The sequence below is a fragment of the Macrosteles quadrilineatus genome, unplaced genomic scaffold (genome assembly GCF_028750875.1).
Source record: "Macrosteles quadrilineatus isolate MER2022 unplaced genomic scaffold, UCM_ALF_1.0 Scaffold_8__2_contigs__length_117827958, whole genome shotgun sequence".
Lineage (NCBI taxonomy): Eukaryota > Metazoa > Arthropoda > Insecta > Hemiptera > Cicadellidae > Macrosteles > Macrosteles quadrilineatus.
In genome coordinates, this window is record NW_026542601.1 from 19,544,842 (window position 1) to 19,569,956 (window position 25,115).

A 25,115-nucleotide genomic window follows, 5' to 3' on the forward strand; every position below is an offset into this window, starting at 1 on the left:
ATATTGAAATGATCAAATTAGTGTACAGTAGAACCCCTCATATCCTACCATGACGGGACCGGGCCATGATCGGAACGGCCAAAAGGTCAGATATTGGGAGGAGCATAACCTGCAGTGCCCGCGACATAATAATCGTCTCCCGCGACTGCGACAACACCCATTATTGGCGACACTGGGTATTGCCTGCCGTGATTACGGCAACATCCGCGATCTGCCTTTCGGTTAACAATACACTCTCAGTGTTATCATCCCAGACAGAGAACAAGAAGACGGTCAGACACTAAGTTGGGTTTTCTGAGGTCGTATATGAGGAACACTGTTTTGAAATTTCTTTTAGGAATTTGTCTAAACATTAAGGAATTTGAAGTTTTTTACTTAAGTTTCAAAGCTAACTTTAAACAGTTTTTATTGGGGGCAATAAAGGTAATTACATTATTAAAATGATCTTTTATTGTATAAAAATATACAGCTTATTGTAATGTATGTACACAAAGTATTATCCCGCAACAACAATCTACTCGTCCAGTTTGTTTGTAATGTTGTTGACGTATGCTAGAGCTTGTTTTCTGACATGTTCCACTTTCTCTTCCGTTCCATTCTTTTCCTCAAAACTGATCCACTTGTTGAATAACATCTTCATTTTTTTTGGAGGAAGCCTTTGTTTTGTAGCACGTTCCAGTATTTGTCTGAAAGATGAGTGAATGGAATAGTATTACCAGGACTTTAACAAGCTTGAGGCCCCGGGTATGATACGAGCGGTGCCGCTCTGACATCGGGTCTCATTTAGTTGCGTGTAAATTTGTTGAGGGTGGCCACGATACGCTCAGTGCCGCTCATGGTTCAAAGTCAAAACCAATTTTTGCAAAAACGCCGCTCACCGTTCAGGTGAATCATACTTCAGTTTGACATAAAATGACAGGGAAACAGCAGCAAACATGCGATACGGGGCGATACATGAGGTGCAGTCCAGGGAATGTTTGTGGAATGACCAGCACGGAAGTTTTCAAACACTTCAGTCCCCAGAAAAGTATGGGACCAAGTTAGGGTTAAGGTTTTTCTAAAAACTAAGTTTTTCTTTAAAGGCAAACAATTGTGAGACGGCAAAAATAGTTGCAATATTTACGTTTTGCATAGTTACGGTAAGTAGTACGGTAAGCATAGTTTACCATTTTCAACTAAACTGACTCATAAAACTGGGGAAATTTGATGAGCATTATAAATGTGCCGCTTATATCGTAGCCACCACCGCCACGATCCTATTATTGCGCCTATTATTGTGTGTGGCTATTGTTAAGCCTATTGATCCGTTTGTGCCTATTGTTGTTATGTGCCGCTCAGGTTACCGTTCGCCGCTTGCCACTCACCGCTCTTATCGTACTCTAGGCCTGAGAGTTAGGTCATATCCTTTTTCTTGCATTTACATTACAACCATGTGTAAATTACAAGCATGAGTGAGTTATACCTGGTCGCCTTTAGCGCTTTAAGATTGTGAGTATTTAAGGTGTTCATGAGACACCTGAATTATAGCCCAACCAACCTGTGTCGTAAAACACCGGTTGAAGGAAAAAAAATTGTAAAAAGCTGATTTTTCGCCCATTAACTACTATCATTTAGACAATTGTTCAGCTAAAAGTCCACGCCCCTACCCCCCTTGCTTCCCCTAAACATATAAGGTGTAAGGGTTTTATAAATCACGTTTTGATCAATTGTTAAAAAACATATTGAACTGCAATTAGTTTTATTGTCTATGTTATAAAATTTCCTACAATCATGTTTCGTTAACTTTCGCTGTATCTGTTACCGTTGGTTTGTTATTTGTATAAAAATGTAAAGATTCATATCTTTTTGGATACATAATTTGATTTTTGTCGTCTTAAATTTTTCCGCTGACGTTTTATGAAAACATGTTACAATGGCTGAATCTCGCAGGATCCCCATTAAAGTAAGTACTATTATACATAATTTGAAAGCTAATGAAAGCAGCTACAACTTTGATTGCAAACATGTTTTCATAAAACACCAGCAAAAAAGTTAAGGCGAGAAAAATAGCATTTACATTTTTATACAAATTACGAACAAACAGTAACAGCTACGACGAAAGTTAACTAAACATAATTGTAGGAAATTGTATAACAAAGACGATAAAACTTAGTGCAAATACTGCAAATCATATGTTTTTTAACAATCAAGACAAACAGGTTTTACGAAACCCTTACACTTTGGGGGGGGGGGGGGGGTGGAGCATGGACTTTTGGCTGAACACGTGTCTAAATGGTAGTAGTCGATGGGAAAAAACCAGCTTTTTACTATTTTTCCCCTTTTTTTTTTTTTTTTTTTTTATTATATTTGTTGTCATGAGAGCCGAAGCCCCCTGACTGCATACCCGGTACCTATCCTTCAGGACATACCCGGGCCCCATGATGTAGGCCGAAGCTTACGCATCAACCTTTAGCACATCATGGGCGGATGACTTAAGGTCATCAGGCTCGCCGGCTGCCGAAGCAGACCCTTCGGAAAGAGGGTTGCCCCTCAATCCTAACCAGGGATTCCGGCTGCTTGTTTAAGCGTCACTCCACCTGGGTTCCACTAGGTCGAAACCTAGAGGTCCATAGTAGAGCGCCCCGACGCATTTAGTGCAAGCAACACTCGGGACCTATCTAATCCCTGACAGGCAGAACCCGCCATCGATAGCCAGGAGGAAGGGGACCATCAGCACGCTGACGGGGGGAACCCCAACCTCCCATTTGCACCGCTGCCCGATCGAGGCCTTACCCATTGCTGGGAAACCAGAGATAACCAGAGCGATAGATCCCCAGATACCCCTGGCGGGCTCGGACCCAGCACCCGATCTACTTCGTTTGCCCGTCAGACCCAACATCACTGCCAGGCCATCAGGGTTTCCCAAAAGGAGGCAGGTATAGAAGTGGGACCCACCCGGATGAACCTATCCACCAGAGGTGGCGACACCCTTGACTCAATTGAGGTTCCGGGAAGAACCCCCCACACTCAAGATAACCATACCGTCCGTGCTCAGAGACAGGGATAGGTTTGCATAAGTACCTACAAACCGTTGCCCTCACACTGCGGAAAGTTACGTTGCCCTTGAGTGTCCCCGTGAGCTGCGGGTACTTGCCCGTTTTCACCTCCAGGAAAGGTTACTTCCAAAGTCGAGGATTTGCCCACTGAATGCTGGTCGCACACAACAAGCAGGCCGAAGCCCAAAGAACCACAGACACAGGTAAAATTTTTCTACTATTTTTCCCCTCCTAAAAACACAGGTTGACTGGACTATTAAATGTCTTGTATCATAACTATTTTTATTTAATATGGTGGCTTTTGACTCTAGAAATGCCAATCAGTAATTTTATGGCAGATCAAGGTGCTTTCTATAGTGCCATCAGTCCAGAATATAACATATCCAAGCTATAGGCCCCTGGATCAATGGATTTTCTTACATTAAGCATGGTTGAAATAACATTATCTTTCCTATTAGTAAGAAGATTATAAAACTTAACTGTTCTGTAAAACTAACTATGTCCTACCTTGCAACATTAACTTTATCTGACTTGACCAGCATGTCCACGTAAACATTCCAAATGTCCGTCCTCTTAGGGTAGGTGGTCAATATATGCTCAAACAATGTCTGTGCCTGCTCACTGTTCCCATGTTGATTTTCTATCAGGGCAAACTTGCACAGAAGGTTTACATCTGTAAAATAAAACAAAACAAATAACAATAAAAAAGATACAAGTCCATTGAAAATAGACAGTACTTAGAGCATTCTCAAAGCGACTTGCAGCAGATTACAGATGTCCAGCACTAATACATAGTTAATGTTATTTTAAAAACAGAGTTTTAGTTAAAATTTATTAGAATGATTTTACTTTTACTTGATACCAACATTACACAGTCTCCTTTTTTCACTTCTGCCGGTCAGGAGCATTTACCAATTAGGTTTAATCCCGTATGTTGTATACTCACGTTGCTTGGCAGGCAATGCAGTGATGGCCCGCTGCAGCAGGTTACGAGCTTTATCCGCTAGTCCACAACTCATCAGGGATCCGCAACAAACTACCCAGCACTCCAGTGACTCTCGGAACTTGCGTAGCATCGTGTGAACCAGCTGTTCCGCCTCCTGTGTCACACATTTGTGTTAGTAATTTTAAAAAGTTTATAGCTTTAATGTAATTGAATTGTTATTTCTATTCTGAGTTAGTAATATAATGGTGATATTTATATGCTCCATAATATTTTGATTTTTTCCACAAATGATAACAAATATAAATGAATATAAGTGTATTCATTCTTGCAACTCTTGAAACTTTACAAAAAAGAATTAGTTTTATCGAGTAAGAAAACAAACATTTAAAATTAATTTTAAACAAACATAAGATATAAAATGTCTTACTTGTGCCTTGTTAGCTTGAGAGTAAATATTCAACATCTTGGTGTACACTGCGTATTCATCATTGGCTCTGAGGGCCTCATCCAGAGTGGTCTTCAAACTTTCCTGTAACATAATGCTTCAATTAAGATGTTAGATAAGTGTGTACACATATTTTAGTTTGGGTTGTTAATTTTCATGTAAAGCTAATAATCTACAGAATAGAACTCTGAGGAAATTTAAGATCGGGAATAAGAAAAGAAAACCTTAGGCATGTAAAATAACTTCCTGACGTTTCAAAGCAATTTGGAAAATGATTTGGAATTGGTCAAATGACACACTTATATTTTATAAGGTTGAATTTAATACCTACATACATATTATATATTCTTGCAACAAACTTACCTGAGTGCCAAACAAGTTTTCCAAGTTCAGCAAGGCAATCCATATGTTGAGCCTCTCTACCTCTAGTCGCTGGTTGATGGTCTGTAGAGCCCTCCTAGCTACAGCTCGGGCCTTCTCTATCTCCGTGGCCTGGTAACACGGTCAAGTTTTGAGCATTTAGGTAAAACCAAACTTTCATCACACTTGTAAAACTCGTCAAAATAATATTGTTCACTGTTAGTTTATGGAATATTTGCTACAGTTTCACTTTCAAACTATTAAATCAAAATAAATAAAATAGCCTATTGGAAATACTATAATTTTAACTATATACTGTACTAAATAAATGTAAATGTACTACCATTGACTATAGGATACAGAAGGTACTACGTAAATCAGTAGCAATTAAACATTAGACATTAATTAATTGCACATAACATTCTTTTACATGTGATAACATATAGAACCGGTGCATTGTCAAAATGGCCTATGCCCTATGACCATAAAATTATGACCTTATGGCACCAAACTAGGAGGAGCAACCTATGACCTACGATTAATTGTTATTTGTTTGTTTTTGAGGAAATAAATTCATTATTCATGTTATGTGAGAGTAAGCCACCTAAGTGAATTTTTTCTCAGAGGCAATGCAATATGCAGTACGAGTACACAAAGTAAGTCTGCTTTACTGGGAGTTGCAGTATAACTCGTTAACTCGTTGGTACAATGTGCCTGTGCTTTGTTTCCAATCATCAAACGTTCAATTGCTTACAGTAGCACTGATGTGTCGAATCTAAATCTCAAAACCACCAAATTCTAGTAAAATATTCAAATTTGAAAACTTGATCGTTTTGGTTTAAAAATAAAATCCCAAAAACTCACACTTACAGTACTGGTAGTTACACTTCCTTTCCTCCCACTGTAACAACTAGGAAATACCTTTTTCCAGGGTTTTTTTCTCGGTACATGGTGATCATATGAATACAAAAATCATTTTATGATCTGTAATTATAGGAAACAATCTATTGCCATGTAGAGGGGAATGTGTTTCAGCAGTTAAATAAGTTGAAATTAGAATCAAATTCGAGATCAAGTAAATAATAGTAAGAATTGATTCAGTTGATTCTATAATATAGATCCAAGACTTGATTTTAAATTCAGATTTGAGTTTCAGAATTTCTAGATTTTTCCCTACTAATCAACAGCGCCCTTAAATTAACTATACCTGCAGGTGATGAGACATGTATTTTATCCAAAGCTCGTCGTCGTCTGGCCGCGCCAACACGGCTCTATCAAACTGATCAGCTGACTGTGGGTTGTTCTCAGATGCAAGCAGAGTCTGCTCCACCTGCCGTAGTCTTGCCTCTTCTTCTTTGGCCGCTTGTCGTCGATCTGCCGACGTCTTCTTCTTTTTCTTCTCTTTGGTTGAATCTTCATCTTCCTAGAATTCAAATTTTAATGTGTTAAGCAAAAATCTAAGTAATTTTGCACTAACTATATTGGTGTATTAGTCTGATACTTAATTTAATAAGTATCTATAGACAACACAGAGATGATAAATTGTTATGGCACTATTTTTTCCTTGTTTACTGCTGTTTTGGCTATTCTGCATGTTTGACTGGTTTGATGTGATCAAGCTTTCCTACCATTCCAAAAAGTAATCGCATAAACCGAAGGGAAATTATGCAGAAGTTAAATATCTTGTTGTTAAAATTTTGGAGCAGATAGGCCTGGCCTAGGCCTAGGCCTAGGTTGATCTAATTCAATAGCAGATTGGATTATTATAAACAGATATTGACTATTGAAAGGAAGGCTGACTTGATTTACCTAAAATAAAGAGCGGTCAGTTGGTTAGAAACTCACGGATTAGGTTATTCTGTAGAAGTGTCTTGACTAAGTTGCTACAGTAGACTCCCTCTTATCCGGACATCTTTTAACCGGACAACACTAGGCAGAAATTACATCTCTTTAACCGGACAATTTTTATCAGCACATTGGTTAAACCGGACTAGATCGGCAGGAAGTGGGCGGTACTGAAACAACTGTTCTCGTAGGAAAGATTTGACACCAGTGATCATGTGTCTAGATACAATTCTCTCTTAAATTTAAGTCAAATACTTTATACAGTATGTATTTAAACAGTCCGTTTTAACGAGTTTTTGGGGACATCGGTTTAACCGGAAAACCCGCTATCCGGACTGAGAGAGGAGTCCGGATAAGAGGGAGTCCACTGTATTTGGTAAGAACAAGTTGTTATAAGATGGTAAAAGGATCTAAGATTGGACACTTTCCTGACAAAAAACATAGAAAATGAGGATGGCGATAAAATGGCAAACAAAAAATATGCAAACAATAAGTGTTGCTACTAGTTGCTGAACTCAATTTAAGTAAATAAAATTCCCAAAAACCATTGCCATACACTAAGGGATTTGTTTAATAAACCTGTTCCTTGAGTCTTACAGAATTACATTTACATGCATAATAATTTTAACGTTAACTAACAAACACTTATTAACAGAAGTTGAAATTAGAAACATACCTCATCTATATCATCCGTAGCAACCTCAGTTGGTTTATTTAAGTCTTCTGGCTTTATATCCCAAAGAAATCCTGCCTCACTTAAAGTAGGCTTTGGCTTTCCTTGAAGAAACACATTCTTACTTATTTCTTTTTCTTCTTCATCACTGTCACTGTCTGAGTTTGACTTCATATCAGTTCTTCTTTCTTGACTCTTACGTTTTTTCAGTTTCTTGCTATCTTTACTGACTTGAATGTCTTCTTTGCTTTCATAGTTTTTACGTTTTCTGATCTGCATGACATGATTTGAACTATCGTCAGAATCAAAATCACTAGTGTTCAATTCAATATCATCTTGTAATTTAGAGTCTTCTTCAGAATTGCTCTCATTTTCACTCAGTTTTCTCTTTTTTGAGCTTGATTCGATTTTCAAGCCTTTTTTATTAGCTGTCACCTTTTCAACCTTTTCACTAGCCCCGTCATTGTCTTTAATTTTATCTTTTGATTTCTTTTCCTTGTCCTCCATTATTTGATTTGATTTCTGACTTATTGTTTCTGTATCACATTCCTTATGCACTTCAGAAATATTTTCAGAAAGTTTTCTTTTCTTCTTGTTTGGTGTGTTTTTTGTTTCTTTTTCTTTATCACTGTCCCGGTTTTCCCCATTAACTCCTGTACCCTCAGATCGATCATTTTCTGTTTTGTTTTCATTTAGAATTTTACTATCATTATTGTCTGTTGCAATTTTATTTTTGGTTTTAGGAGATTTTTCATTGTTTGTATTACACTTGTCCACATTTTTTGTCTTTGATGGATTTTCATCCGTTGCTTGATTGTTGACCTAAAAATGTCATAACAGTAATAAATACTAACTAGAATGTATAAATTTCAAAAATCCAAAATTATCTTTTTAATTAAACTACCAGTAAGAACACTTACAAGTTATCAGGAAATCTTTTTTTGTTGTGATTTTAATGTGCAAAACACATTTATTTATAAAAAAAACAACTAAATAATTGTAATATATGTATCTAGGTTTTAAAACACTTAACCCCACCTAGAAATAAAATACATATTTGACTTAGTTAAAAAAAAGGCTGGCAGATTTAACCTTGCATTTGCCCGTCCACGTAGACTACAGATCTACAGATCAAGGGGTGAGCCGGTACAGTACGAAGGTGAACTGTACTACTGATAAAATGTTTGTGTCAGTGACCAGGACATCGCTGCCTTGGGCCCGAAGTCCGTGATGCTACCAACTGAGCCACCGACTCACGAACATGATACTTAACGCTGACATAACCTTAATTTAAAAAATCAACATTAAACAATGTTCTTTATATGTTTAGTCTGAAGGCTGATGTTTAAAACTAAGTAATGTAATAGGAACGTATATTCAATTTGAAACTACATTAAATATACAATTAAAAAGTGTTTGACAACTTACATTCACTTCTTTTGGAGGCTTTTTTAATGTTAGTTCAAGAACTTTCATTTCAGGATCGTACTCTTTGACATACAACCTTACAAGTTGGTGAAGCGTAGGTTGGTCATTTCTTGGCCATTCCTGAAACATGCAATCACTTTAACATGTTTAACATGGATTTTGATTTACCTTATTTACAAAATCTGAACTATTAATCAATAACAAATGGAATAGGCCTGCTGTCTTTGATGTCCAACTCTTTAGGTGTTCAATAAATAAATAACACCTAGTTAATAGTTATTATTGGATAAAACATTACTAAAAACAAAAACATTTATAAGTTTTACCTGTTTGGGGACATCAACAGACGGAATGCCAGGCAAAGCAGTAAGCATAGATATTGTGTCCTGTTTGATAGCGGCCACACAGCATGTCATCCGGTAGCGTAGTTTAATGCTGGTCGGGTTCTGCAATTAAGAAACCACTAATTATTCCTTTAAAAAGTTTTTTTTTTTAGTTTGTTCCTGGTTAACGTTGTGGAAGCGGCCATAATAATAAACTGGCTGGGTAGTTGAGTGGTTATAGTGCTCGCCTAGTAATCAAAATGTTACCGGTTCGATCCTGAGAAAAGCCATTAGCTTTTTGAAGATTTAAAACTAGTCCCAGCTGTCCTTGAACATTGGGCTTTAAATAAATGATACTGGCTAGAAAAACAGCTGATCTTAGTCAGTAACAAAGCTATATGGATCATCACACTTCATTTTACACTCATCCTTTACTCATATTTGGGTTGAAACTTAAAATATGACCCTGATTTTATTACTGGGGGGGGGGGGGAGGTGTGCTTTTAGTGCGTGTGGGAAATACAGTGTGTAAAGTTGTAAACAGGAAAATATTTTTTTATGATTAAACTACTCTTTACCAAACAACTGTAAATAGTGAATTTTGAGGTGCTAAAGTTTATAAAACAGAACATTATGTAATTACAATTTTCTTGGCAGTTGTTATATGATATTCATTTTTCAACCAAGTTAAAGAAATTATAAAGTAGACCACAGGATTTACCAAATTCAGTAACAAAATATAGTAACCTCACCTAAACAACGAGTAATTTTAAATAATTGTATATTGTTAACACAATATGTAGGGAGAAATTTACCTTAAAGAAGTACTCCATGCTTTGAGTTGGACTAAAGTAATGAATGTTATCTTTAATCAAGAACAACCAGCCTCTGATGAAATCCCCTTCGCCAAACTTGTTTGGATCAGGTAGATGACTCTTTGGGATCAACCCATCTGAAATTAGCAGAGTAGATATTAATTGTGAAACCCTCCTGGTATTAAGCTTTAAGAACTCTGTGAAAAGCCTAGTTTTAGAAACATTTGAATAGGAAATAAACTAAACAAATGTAATATTTTTGGTGAAATTCCTAATGTATGCAAAAATTAGTTTTCACAGAGCAGTAAACAAATTATAAAATATGTTTGCATTTACAGAACAAAGTTTAGCCTAAACTTCCTGCTGGTTTCCCCTAAATACCTGAGTTAATATAACGTATGTATATGCTTTGTCAGTGTATAACTCAATTCAAGTTATTAATATAGGCTACTGCTTTCTTGTTTACCATCAAAATCATACCGGGTTTGCCGTTAACAATTTCGTTAATAGCACCTTCGACTATTGATAAATCTTCCAGTATCCAATGGTCAATGATACACACAAAAATGCAATTAAAGAACTTACCAATGCCTTCAAAATCACAAGGTGTAACTTCAAGATGATCATCACCTACATTGGAGACTACCAGCTGATACAATTGACCAATGGTTAATTGTTTTGGTTTCGTAGTTCCCTTTGGTTTCACAAGACTGAGATTCAGTTTTTTCTGTGCTACATTTACATTCCTTACATAGCATTTGATCTACAACAGAAAATGTAAATAAAATATAGGCTACTTCACGTTCTACAAAGATACAACATTTTTAATGGTGTGAATAATTAGGGTACATAATTGTACTTTTAATTCGGGACGGCACTGGATTTTTATTTTCTATTTGTCATGACTTTCATCATCATCAATAACAGAAACATTTTGATTATCTCCCGAGATTGCGGCAACATTGAGAATATCTCCCAAAGTAACGGAGACATTCCCCTTGTTTCCTGAGTTTGCGTCATAACCAATAACATGTCTGTGATCGTGGGAAGTTTTAACGATGGGAAATTGTGTTTGGTCACAGAAACATCATTATTGTCGTCGTCGCAACATGACAAAACTGCTGATGGTTGGAACTAATCCAGTGAAAATCCTGAATTAAATTCATTCCTGTCCCGAAGATTATATCATGTTTTCCTAAAAAATTCCCTAACAACAACCTATCAACAATCATAATTTATTCTCATTTAGCATTTACAATCATGCTACAGATACAGTTAACACGTTCGCTGCGGCACGCCAAATAGCGGGCGTATCCCCAGTGCGGCGCAGCCCTCAGCGTCGAGTAAACCCGATTGCCGCGTGTGATTGGCCTTTTCAATTTTGGTCTGACGAATAGCAAATAACGTGAGGGGATGTCCTGCTTTACAACGAGAGTCGATGTAGTTCACTAAACACCCACATATAGCAGCACTGCTTGGAACGTAGCCGGTCCCATTGGAATTGTATTGCCAAATGGAGGGAAAAAGACGGGACAAAAAGAAGACTTTTGAGATTGCCAGACGGGGATTTTACGGGGAAATTTACTACCAACCTACACCACAACAAAATGCAAGTCACATACTACACGCTAACGTCGTATAGGTCCGCTTTCGGCCGACGCTAGAGCAAAAACGAAGATATACAAAAGGCATTACCGAGCGTTCCCGATGGGGTACGGACGCACCGTACGGGGGCCAAGCGCCGTACGCGATCGGGAACGGCCGCACTCTACGTGTTAAGGTACACTGTTTTTACAGACAGGATTCATAACAAAACAATGCAACAAGTTGATAAACCAGATGATACCAGATGATAAATATGCAAAAAGTAATAAATTAAGAAAATCATCAATTTGAGCATGATACACTAAGTATTAGAGAAAAATAAAGAACAATTACTATCTAACACTGCACGTTTTTAAACATGATGAATGAAAGTGTTTGTGTTATTGAGATGTAGTAAAAATATTTTTCACAAAATGGTTCTAGAAATGAAGGAATATTTACACTCATATCTGAATCATTTCGATTTCTTTAATGAAAATGTTGTCATAGAAAGTTAGTATACCAATTATAATTTTTTTTATAGAGTAAAGTTTTGTTTCTTGAACAATAATAGACAATTTAATTTTATCCTAAGAGTCTGATTATAACAACAATCAAAATGCCAACATATTGAATCTGTCATACCAGTTGTCCCTTTTCAAACTGGCCCTGAGGGTTGTACAGGGCTCCTGTCACGTCATTATAGAAGGAGACTAACAGACACTTAGTTGTGGCGGAGCGCACAGTGCCCCAATATCCCTCTCCCTCACAGGCCGTCTCGTAGCTGGTCAGGGCTGGCGAGCGAATCAGCGTTTCTTTCAGAGTCACGTAAACTTGCCGAGTCGCTGGGTTCACCTTTAACACCTGCGAAGAAGTCATAAGTTATAGTACACAAAGTCGCTTTCTTAGGACATTTTCTGAAACTAGTGAACATTACAATGATTGATATGGCAACAACACTGACGATATGAGCTATTAGTTTTGTTCAAGGAAAGGCTCTAGGCCAGGATTTTGATTGTAAAATAAGAAGGTTAGCAGCTGTACTGCACAATTAATTAATTAGCAATGTAAATAAGTGGTAATACAGTGATCTCTCTCTCTGAAGAAAGCAGTGATCTCTTCCTCCAGGTCCACGAAAGTTTGCAGTTGAGGGAGGAGCGTATTTACCACATGACTTTGAAGGAGCCAATGAGGACAGTGCGGTGTTGCCAAATCTAATAATACCAGCTGATTTGAAAATATTGTTAAGTATTTTAATAAGTGTCGTCAACGGGCGATATGGAAACGTCGCACTAGCCTTGTCTTGTGATTGGCTGCCGCCAACTGCAAACGTTCATGGTCCCGACTGTAATTAATTTTCAATGTAAATAGGTGGTAATACAGTGAGTGATCTCTCTCTCTCCCTCTGAAGAAAGCAAAGTTTCTCCTCTGTAATGATTGACATGTGATCACACTGTAGAGACACATGACTCACCCTGGCGTCCACGATGTCCCCAGTACCAAAGTGTTGCTGCAGATCCTGGTACGGTATGTCCGCGCAATGTTCCTTGAAGACGTACAGTCTGACAGGCCCGAGGGTCAGCCTGAGGCCGGTCTTCTCCACCTCGGCAACCCTGCAAGACACTCTATCCCCTACCTTGACCTGGGCAGCAGAAATGTATTGTTGCTCAAGCTTGGCACTGGAAACATTCAAACATTCACTGAGCACTGTAGTGTTCATCTGTCAGAATCAATTACACGGAGAATAGTTTGTTTTGAATTCAGATTTCAGATATGTTTTGGATTTAAAATTTATTTGTTTTGTGTTGTAGGTTTTTTATGATAACACTCTGACCATTCATACTTGATAGGTTTACATTTAGCTTTATGACTGATTTCTTATAAATCTCTTATTAATCTGGCGACCTCGCTGATGTGACCGCTGTTGGCACTTGGTGTCAAAAAGTGCCAGATTAATGACAGTCTATCACAGTAATAACTACATTAGTGATTTGATTACACAGATTTACAAGATACGTAGATTTACCTTTCAAGTGTACAGTTGTAAATTTCCTCCATGAAGTCAAAGCCCAGAATCTTTGTTGTGACAATAGCTCCTTTTGGGAATTTCTTTGTGATATTTTCCTTAGGAATATCTTCACCAAGCCTCCTAATAGACACAAAACCTTTGTTTCCCAATTCCTTGTCTTTTCTAACTCCAAGGCACAAATAGAGGCCCTTGGATCCACTTTGCGTAACCTGAAAAAAATGGTATTTTTAAATACAAGTCCTTCTTCAACACATTACTATCTATAGGCCGCTTAGCAATCTATTGCCAAGTACAAAAAACATTGTATTCGACGAAGTAACATATGGTACAATGGCCAGCATTTTTGTCAGCAGATTTACCTGAATGAGAAACGATTCAGGCACAATAAACAAGAAAAAAAATACTGCATATATATTGGGTTTCTTATACCTGGGGGGCTCTTTCCCATCAATGTAAGCCTTAAAAAAAAAACGGCCAAAAACAATTCTTAAATTATATAACAAATCAAGTAAGAACTCAAAACTATTAAAATTAAAATACAAAAACTAATTATACATTTGGCAAACTTAAAATAATTACAATTACAAGTAAAATCATCTTACTCTGGCTTCTATGACATCTCCAATTGCCAACTTAGGATAGGTGAGTTGACTCAAGTTCTTGAGTGTGAGATACGTCGGTCGAGCTGTGATCTGAAAGTCTTTGTTGGGCAGAGTATATATGACAGTTCCTGTCAGTTCTTCTTCTGGTTGAATGTATTTGTGTGAAGACCAACAACTGGGTAGTTGAGCTGCTTCTACATATGCTTTGTAACGTCCGATGTTTACAATGAGGCCAGCTTTACATGACTGGAACACATACACACAGAGCGGATTTGTAATATTTGCAATTTTCACACTAATGTAAAGTTTGTTATTATGTTGTTCAATTCAACAATAGATTTCAAAGGGAGACAATCCATTTTCTTCGTAATACCATTTAATTGTGGATGCTTAAGTAACATTTTATTGATATGGACTAGCTGTAGCAAATTCAAATAAAACTTAAGTTGAATGAGCCACTTACAGAATGTAGTAATGTAAATATTAAATTTTTCCTCTTGTTTTTGGTATTGAAATATCTGATGCCAATACATGATGTTATACTTTGCAACAAGCTATCATTTTAATTTGACTTGGTTAAGAAGGTTGCTTACTCAACCAAAATCAGTATTTATTAATTTTTTTAATTAATTCAGCATTTTATAATACGTTAACAACTAGGCCTATATTAAAATCGCAACACACCATTATGGTGGGTAGTTTAATCTCACCTGCTGCACCACACAGCTGACGGAGGTGCCGGGGTGTAGTGTCTGAGAGTTACCATCACTGATGGTCGTCTCGGCCAAAACTCTGGGGTCTAGTGTGACCTCGGCACGACTGGCCGACCGCCCAGTCATACACTTGGTGACCACACATCTCACCAGCTCTCCGACAACTGTTTAAACATTGTGCCATTTTGAAGTAACAACTTTAAAATATGAATAATAATTTTTAATTATACTAATTTTTTATTTGATTAAGGAACGCGGCAGCGTTCCGCCCCGCCAAGTATCCCAGCGGTACACAGCTGCTGCAGTGTATATATACATGACGTGACAAAGTGACTTTTTTACTCGTCTGTAGCTCTGAAGAAACAAAAGCTATTAAAATAATTATTCATCTACTGGATAGGGGCACTCATTCTCAACAAATTAAAAAAAAGAATTGAAAAAAACGGTTGTGTTAGAACCAAGAAAAACTAGTTTGAAAATTCGCAAACTTTCCGTGTTCTCCTTCTTCTCCTTGAATGTTGACGGACCTACAGCCCAAACCACTGGCTCAATTTTAATGTTTTTTATGTTGTTTGAAAGCCCTTAACGTGTAGATGTGCCTTTTGAGGGTCTCAAGTCGGTGCGTTTACCCATAAACCCTTGGCAAGCCCTCAAAGTATGATTTTGGTCCATTTAAATAACATGGGATTAAAATCAAAACAAAAGAAGGACCAGCTGCAATTAAATCTCAATTAATTTAAATGTTAGAGAAATTCATAGGAACAGCTGAAAAATTATTTTAAAACTTTTATAAAGTATTTTTTTCAGGTATACCGAATGATTTGAACTTCTTACTATATAAAATTACTTGGAGCAGTGATATTCCCCGATACTTTCCATTGAAAAATGCAATGTACCAATGGTACACTGATACAGCAGCTCGTCATTTTAAACAGTTTAATATAACTTATCAAAACATATGAAACCTAGGAACTTGAAACTTAGTACTAGTACTAAGGTTTGTTTTATGTTTGATACACTAAAACAATCGGGAAAATCGCTCTACGTATGTTAAACAAGCAATTAAAAAGTGATATGTAAATTTAGGATAAATGAGTTTTTCAATATTTTTTTTGCCTGTTGCTTTCTAACAAACCTAATCTGTTTGATTACATTTTTACTTCTCTAATAAGGGCTCAAATTACACTAGTCTTTAGATATACGAGTTTAATTATCAAAACACTTATGTAACACCAACGCATTTTATGTAACACCAACGCATTTTATGTTGTTCAAGATAACCATTGATGAAATTTGAAACTGAGTTTAAGCCCAGGGGGTTTGTTAAATAGTAATTTTGGTACGTGTGACAAAAAGTTTTTAATCGGTTTAAAGCAGATAAGACCAAAAATGTAGAATTTAGTTCTACACAAACAATATTATTGAAATTAAATGCGATGTAGTTGTGCCGTGGTCTATATATCAGAGAAAAGAGGATTTTTATTTTAACTGTTAATTTTCTACAAAAATAAATAAAATCTAACAAAAAACCACTAAGTGGTAACACTTTCCCCGCCAAGTCAGCAATCCAAAAAAGATAATAAATCATTACTTTTTCCGCCAAGAAAAACAATGTAATGTATGTAAGTTTGGCAACTTGGCGGCAGATTTTTGCTCGATCACTTTAAAAAATACCATAAAACTAGTTTCATTGGGCAAGTATCTCCTCCATTAGTACATTGCTAGGTGAGACCTTATTTTACAAAATTTGACCTTATTTGTGCCACATTTCATAAAATCATAATAGTAATGGTTTTATATTTACTGATTACCTCGAAATTATTATACTTAGTTGGACTAATTAATTAGAGAAGTTGATTTGTGAAACTATCCACGAACGTAACTTTAATGAAAAAAAACCAAGCAAAAGTCTGCCGCCAAGTTGCCAAAGTTACATACATTACATTGTTTTTCTTGGCGGAAAAAGTAATGATTTATTATCTTTTTTGGATTGCTGACTTGGCGGGGAAAGTGTTACCACTTAGTGGTTTTTTGTTAGATTTCTTGTATTTAACCCTTAGAGTGCCAGGCGAGAAATAAAAGTAACGCTCAAAAAATGCCGATGATTTTTCCCGAAGGTCGCGCTAAAAATGCCGAGCGCGATCTGGCGATTTTTAGGTTAAAATTTCGTAAAAATCGAATTTTCGATATTTCGACCAACGAAAATCGATGTATCGCATCTAGCAACTTTCGACTCAATGTTAATATATGGGTTAAAAGAATCCGAGTATTTATTCGGTTGTTATGACAGCTGTTCGATCATTACGAAACGTCCGGTCAGCCGGACGTTGGCACTTTTGGCTCGTTCTAAAAACGTCCGGTCGGCCGGACGTCGGCACTTTTGGCTCGTTTTAAAAACGTCCGGTTCCCCGGACGTTGGCACTCAAAGGGTTAAACAATATTTAATGGATGTGAGTATGAAACATAAATTAATATGGTGTAAAAATTCAATCTCAACCAAAATGTTTTTTTCTGAGAGTTGTAGTTTTAAAATGATCCATATTAAAAGAGTATTTGTTACAAATTGGTAACTTATTGGGCCATAATTTAATGGTGCTAAAAAAGGTTGACTTAACATAATATAACCATGTGTAAAAATTACCAATGACGTAGAACATCTGGCAGAGGTTTTAAGCACATGATCTTTTATAAAATTTTAGCTCATCATACTATTTAAAATGAAATTCTACAATCATTTTTAAGTGTCTATATCACAAATTAGTGAAGTAAACATTAATGTGGCAGAGTGTTTGCTCATTGCTAACCCAGGATAATGCTAAATTTTACTCGACGTTCTGTACCCACGAGCACTTCAGCTTCCACATGCACAGAAGGCCTTGGAACAGTTCCCGGGATAACAGCTATTTGTGTAATAGTTTCACTGTATGTCTTTTTTTGGACCTGGTTAGATAGTTGTTTCTTTTAACAGTTGCGAACTGTGCATTTTCATTTTGTAAAGGTGTTTAAGTTCAAGTTCTTTACTGATTGTTTACTTTTGACTTGAGCTTTGAGCTGATTGAAAAGGCGTTTTATGATTATGAAAATTTAAGTGCTGTGAGTGTAATGAGGCTGATTTGTTATTAGGTATTGACAATTAAATGTTTTGCGTGCATGAATTATTTATAAAGTTTTAAATGTTCACTTAACCTATTTTTCGGATTCCTCAAGAAAGAGTGATTGTTAGTAGGTTAGGTTGAGTTGTGTGTGTGAATTTGTTAGATTGCAGTTTTGGTAGTGGCACCTAGGTCTACGTTTATTTTTAGTTAGTTGGGCAGTTATGCCTTTCAGTTGAGTTTAGGTCTAAGTTGAGTTATTGCCTTTGAAAAAGTCCAATTAATAACACAACTCAACCTAACCTAAGTATTAACAATCACTCTTTCTTGAGGAATCCGAAAAACATAGGTTAAGTTAACATTTAAAACTAAATAAATAATTCATGCACGCAAAACATTTAATTTGTCAATACCTAATAACAAACCAGCTTCATATTACACTCACAGCACTTTAATTTTCATAATCATAAAACACCTTTTCAATCAGCTCAAAGCTCAAGTCAACAAAAGTAAACAAACAGTAAAGAATAAACGCCTTTACAATTACAAAATTACAATGCACAGTTCGCAACTGCTAAAAGAAACAACTATCTTACCAGGTCAAATAAAGATATATAGTGAAGCTATTACACAAATAGCTGTTATCCCAGGAGCTGTTCCAAGATCTTCTGTGCATGTGGAAGCTGAGGTGCTCGTGGGTACAGAACGTCGAGTCTAAATTTTCCCCCCTGACAGAAATAACTTATAGCACAAACTGACCATTGGGTTCAAGAATTGCTATCACATCAATAACCAAATTATAAAACTTTAATTTACACTCAACACATCGTACCTAGAGGGCGCCCTTCGTTCTTCAGTTCTATGTGTTTAGCAGCATTGCCAAATTTGAGGAAAGTAGTCAGCCCAGCAATCCCAGTATGAAGAGTGTACCCGTGGTCCTCTACAGACTTAACTGCAGCCACTGTCAAAATATTGAACAAATATATTAAACTGCCAATAAAAAGCATTGGCCTAAGAAAAACAGGTCCAAGGTATAGAAATGACAACCCCCCCCCCCCCCCCCCAACTCTTCACGATTTACTATTCACTATTCTTTCACTACTTTTACTAGAAAAATAAAATAGAATTGTTGCTATATTAGACTTTTGAAAATCTAGACTAGATTCTTTTTGTAGTCAGACAGTCGATCTTAATCCCAAAACAATCCAGATTTCCCAGAATCTATCATAAGTGTCAGCTGAACATGATTTATTTGGAATAGTGAGGCAGTACACAAAGCTCTGTGCTGATACTTTGATACTTTAATACTGTTCAATGATACCGTACAACATTTTAATACTCATTCTTTAACTAATAAAACAAAACTATAATTCAACCTTACCAGTAGCTAATAAAATATTATACAAAAAAGGCACTATAGTCCACTATGTTGTTAATGATATAACCTACATCAGTAAAAACAGAAAATGCTTAAAAAAACAAGTAGTATACAGAATCCAACACCCTTGACATTTATGTATGTGACAAAACGTCTGAAATTAAAGGCACAAGACCGGCATATAGCATCTTGCAAATTAGTAATTTATTTGGTCTAATAAAAAACTTTCTAGGCCTAGTTGAGAGTCTAATAAAGGTGCTATGATAAAAATTTGAGTTACAGAGTTTTTGAGTTTAAGCGAAATGATTTGAGATACTGAGGTGTTAGATTCTGACAATGGTGTTACGTCACAGCCTTTATAACTCGACTTTAACACGCCAAGTCAGTTATAAATCAAGCTCAAGCTGTTTAGGTACTGAAGTGCAATTGTGAAAGCAAAATAAAGCAATTTATTATGAGTACAAATGGCATACTGAATGGATTTCTTTTGCAAAATCGGTTCTGATTATAGGAATGTGATCTCGAAGCTGATTTAACCACGTTAAAACAAATTCATCCGTGTGCCTTTAAATTTACCATTCTTACATATTTTCTAATTGATTAATCCACCTTCAGCTTCAGCAAGGCTTCAAGGTTTTTCTAATTCTTCGATAAAATGATAGGCAAAATTCCCTGGAAATTTAAACTTTTTCCTTTAACACACTGTCAACTGCTTTAATCACTCTTTTTTTTGGCGTCCGTCAACGTTTTACACTTGCGCTTAGGTAACTGACAGCACACCATTACGTTCAATGTGCCATGTGTTAACCCACCTGTTAATAATCTCAATAACTGGTACTACTGGCACTCTAACAGTAGTATTAGCCAAACAAACAACGGAAGTTGAATTTTCATGCATAGACAGGAGTCAAAACACAGCTGACTAGCACCGTACGGCAAAACCTCCAGTTAGGCTATTGAGACATAGTGTGAAACTTCAACTTTAACAAAGGTAAAATTTGAGTTATTGAGGAACGATAATAGGAAAAATTGAGTTTTAAAGGCTTACTATTACTGATTGAAAACCGTTGAAATTCCACTTATTGGGGTTAAATATTCGAAACCTTTGACTTACAAAAGAAGTATTTCAAACATTGTGATTTATGGGGATTTCCAGGAAGTTATGAAAAAATCTATGTACATATCAAGGTACGAGTTATTGAGGTACCTAATAATGTATTATTGTTGTTAGATGGCTAAAGTAAAATCTGCATCAAAGTTATTGTTAGAGGCGTAGGTAATTGTCAAGCACATACCCAGAGTGTGTCCAGCACGTATGACATGATGACTGCGTTCCTTGTTGATGTGCGTAGGATCCAAACTAGCGTTAACTGCAAGAACGTTTCCATCCTTCTTGACCTCCACAATGCTACAGACTACAGCCTGTCCCACCGTGAATAGATCACTGAGAGGAGGGCAATCCTGTCAAAAATAACAACAAATTCCAAAGGTCAAACATAGGCACAAACATTGGTCAAAAAGGCCGATAAAACATATGGCAAGGGGGGTTTTTAGGATTCTTGTTGGGATCTATAATGGACAAAAATGGGTCGGGATTACAAAGTCCCATCAGTGATTGATGAAAAAAAGAGATAATTTTTATCCAACCAAGATACGGTACGAGTTATCAATCAACTATGTATAGTCTACAATACCTTTTGAGTGATTTCCAACTTTTGAAGACGAGCTAGAGAATTGGAGTATGGTTCGGAGATGGCTGTTATAGGAACTTTAGCAGACAGCTTTCCGGGGAGACAGACAAACATGTGGTAAAGATGAATTTCCCTGACTCTTCCAACCATTACCATACCTTCCTCTAGACTCTGTATAAAACATAGGACTATATAAGCAAATAATAAGCAATAATAATTGGACTTAGTTACATCACATGACTTTGGCTAGCCTCTAGGCCGTAGTAGGCCAAATAGCCTGTCCAGCTTAAGAACCTGTAGGGCTACTTTTATTTACTCCAATTACCCTTTGCTCAATCGTTATTATTTAGCCACCCCATCGTTGTTGAACTCTAATTATTGCAGAAGAACTATTGATAAACATTTTTCTCACTCAAAGTTTGTTCCAATCTCAAAAATTTTAAAAATCCTAGCTTATTGACTTTTTTAAGTTTACAAGTTTGTAATTTTAATCATTTTTTGCTTAAAAGATATTATTAATAACTAAAATATTTTTTGACCATCAGACTCGGTAGTTAATGCAAATTACAAAGATATAAGTTTGATACGGACAATTGATGATACGGACAATTGAATTGTGGTAAATGTAGGGAAGCGTGTAGTAAATATGAGCGGTTTGTATATGGGCCGCTTGCTGGTACGACCCATGGAGTCCGTGCGATGACGTCACAGCCACATGGCAATGGAGCCACTTTTCTCGTCGACGTGAGCCAGCCCATGTATTCTATAGACCCGCAGTATAGTACTGGTAGGTTACACAAATAAAAATATTAAGATTTTATTAGACGTTGGTATAGGCCCATTTCATCTGGTCTACATTGGAGGTGGTCTGATTCATAATTAATTATGTCAAGGCTACATAACAGATTGAAAAAATTATCCAAATGAATTTAGTAATAATTGAATTCTTTAGTATTTAGTTAACTAAACAGTTAAACATTAACACTAGAAACAATTTTTTTATAGTCCATAATTTGTTATATCAGTTATTTATTACCTTCTAAGGTTTGATAGTTTAGCAGCTTGTTGTTACCATCAGCGATGGCAATGTCACCACATTCAAAGAACTTACCTGATATGTTAGAGGTCTAATTGAGTGGTTTGTTTCCAATTCATTGCCACCTCTAGATCCAAATTTCTTAAACTTGCTCTTAACCTGGTTGTCTTCAAAGAAAGAGTTTTTCAAAGTCTTCTTAGGTTTTTTGTGTTTTTTGAAGAGCTAAAATTAGAAGTTAATACATGATTAATAAAAGGAGTTATTGTATGGATACATTTCATTTCCTACGAGCGTTTACTTCAAGTTATCTACTGTTGTGGATTCATCATTTTAAAACATCAGACATGTTTGTATTAAAACATTTAGATATAAAAAGTCCTAGGGCATAGTGTATTAACATTGTGACAGCTAAAAACTAAAAAAACATTTTTTTACCTTGTACTATTTACTCTAGGCCTATTGTAACCTAAAGTAGGCTAAGTTACTATATTTTTTAAGCTACTTGCCTGAGGCATTCAGTAGTCTTAGAGAGTTTGAAGATGAGGCTGGAGTACCAGTTTTTTATGAGTTTAAATAGAAAATGTGTTATTATTTTTCCATGTCCAAATTGTACTAGGCTATTATTTATTATATTCAGTAGTCTACTGTATTAATTTTGTGATAGTTTCAAGAAGACAAACTTATGGACCAAGTTAATACACGGCCAATGGCTCTGCCTAGCATTAAATTTGTCAAGAGTATTTAATTCCAGCCTGTACACAAGCCGTTCTCTACCTGTCCAAGAGTGGGGTACAGTACAATTCCAGCAACCCCCTTTCACTAACAGGTAAAAAGAGTTCAAACATATTTTCTATTCTCACCTTATCTTTCACTTTCCTTAATGCTGGTTTTGTGCCTGATGAACGTCCTCGAGGAAAACTCTCTTCTTCTTTCATTGTAGTCATGATTTCACAGTCTGAAATAAAGTGTATTTCTTAAAGCCTTTAAATATTTTTTATAACTTAATACATTTAAAAATGTCTTACTTAATAAGTTATTTCAATAGATAAATGCTAGGCTATTTCACTTGTATAAAGAGTTGTGTAGGGTACCTATTAAAATTTAACTTCTTATCTGAAATAAGTATTTTAAGCCTATTTTATTAATTTCAAATTTGGTAAAGTAACTTATTGTTTTTTCATTAACTTAAGTAGGTAGGCCTAATAAGTTAAGAGAAATTGGACTGTATGATACTTCAGAATTCAGTGAATCTTAGGCCCAGCGCACATGGTGTGACTGTTTTACAACTACTATTGCAAATCAGTTGCGTCTGAAACCAGTTTGCAAGTGAAACAAAGCTTCTGTCCGCACACGGTGTGACTGTTTTACAACTACAGTTACTTCTATTGTGCAATCAATGGAGTGTCAATTTAGTGCAGTTACATTGTTTTAAGGCCTTAAGTGCGCTTACTATGTCAGTCTCAGAGGAAGAAGATGCTATTGGCTATTATCAATACCGAAGACAGCGAAGGGTATTGAAAGAGCATTGGGTTCACCCTTATTTGAGCAAGAATGTTAACTTAGTACTAAGTTAGGCTGTTTGTAGCAGCTAGAGCTAAGTTAGTCGGATAGGAAATTATAAACACTAAAAACACTATACGGCCGTTAAAATACCACCAAACACCACAAAAACACCTCGTGGTCTCGTTCAACTGAAGTCTGCAACGCAACTGCAATGTCGGGCCCACGGTTGTATGTGACAGGTTTCAAATGTTTTTTAAAATCGCATACAACCAGTTGCGTCGTGTGTACTTCCCCACTGCAATACATTGCCGAGGTCGCATCTGGTTTGCAACGACAGTTGTAAAACAGTCACACCGTGTGCGCTGGGCCTTACTGTAGCTCTTTTCTCCTACAGTTTGGAATAAAACCGTTGTCAATCGAGTTTAAACGGAGGCCTAATATGAAGGTAAAACTGAGTACCGTAACATTCCCTAAACCTTGCTAGCGAAAAGGTCTCTAATATTTAAGTCATTAATTATAGTGAAACTTTCACATACGTCTCTATTGGATCATCAAACAATTAATAGTAAGTTATCGATTAGATTAATAGGTACCTAACTAAAATTAAACTAACAAAAACCCAAACTTTAAAAATTGTTTAAGTTAAATAACAATCAATAATAGGATATAGTCTAAGGTAGGCCTAATTATTGCATATTAATGTAACCATGGGAGCCTATATAGATTTAGGAGTAGATCACCAGAAACTAGATTTTTATCATAAAATGACGATTTAGATGAGTTCTGGAAACTGAACAATAACCGAAAAATTTCCACCCTGCTCACATACTAACGAAACTACTGCTATTTATTGTTTAGTTTACTATTTGTAATCTACAGTTTTTATTTGATAGGCCTAGAATGTTTTCTCACTAAAACGTGGTTTAGTTATCAATTTTCTAGTGATGGCAATAAAATACCACGTCGTACATCAAGCCACGTACAAATAGTCCAACTAATTCCAAACTATATTACTAATATAATTAATAAACTAACTTTTTATTTCTTACCATACAACGAAACAGGCAGAACATAACCTCAAACTCAAAAGTAAAGTAAGTTAGGTTATAGCAGAAAACAATGAGATGACGGCCATGCGATGCTGATGCTACAAATCAAAACAAAACAAGTCGTACGTTTTTTCCTGTTGCCAACATTTAGTGGTCAGAAGTTTTGGTTCATGAAGCTGTACAAGTACTATGCTGCTTGCGTATCGGGTCGCCGAAATATTATTGTCTTGGAATTTTACCCCCGCGAAACTGGAAGACTAATGAAAATAGACAGAGCGTGGTAATAGCTTTTTACGTTACAAGTGTAGTAAGAGTGTTTTTACATCAAGATTTGCCTCAGATTTGCCGACAACACCACTATCTTCTCGTTTGGTGCTACACCTGCCCTTGCGATTGATGCAGCGGAGGTCCTGTTTGATGAAGCCAAACAATGGTTTGCAGCCAATAAACTAAAACTAAATGAGGACAAAACACAAGCGATGGTCTGCACATTAGCTAAGCATGTCCAAGAAAATAGCGTGGTCTCACTCCTTGGCTTTAAAATAGACCAAAAACTCACATGGACCAA

General features: G+C 36.3%; 1 protein-coding gene across 1 annotated transcript; it reads right to left on the reverse strand.

The window, feature by feature from the left end:
• Positions 1-444: 444 nt before the first annotated feature.
• LOC129000975 (protein RRP5 homolog) lies at positions 445-24,607 on the reverse strand. The gene is made up of 22 exons (XM_054428087.1): positions 24,548-24,607; positions 22,856-22,950; positions 22,071-22,217; positions 20,963-21,130; positions 20,564-20,729; positions 18,723-18,851; positions 14,796-14,962; positions 14,086-14,331; positions 13,481-13,692; positions 12,929-13,133; positions 12,100-12,318; positions 10,456-10,633; positions 9,871-10,007; positions 9,059-9,178; positions 8,733-8,852; positions 7,308-8,126; positions 5,994-6,209; positions 4,790-4,918; positions 4,409-4,510; positions 3,982-4,135; positions 3,543-3,708; positions 445-686 (listed from the first exon to the last, which is right to left on the reverse strand). The coding sequence occupies exons 2-22, from the start codon at positions 22,937-22,939 to the stop codon at positions 515-517; spliced, it is 4,056 nt and encodes a 1,351-aa protein (XP_054284062.1). The 5' UTR covers positions 22,940-22,950; positions 24,548-24,607; the 3' UTR covers positions 445-514.
• Between the last annotated feature and the right edge of the window lie 508 nt (positions 24,608-25,115).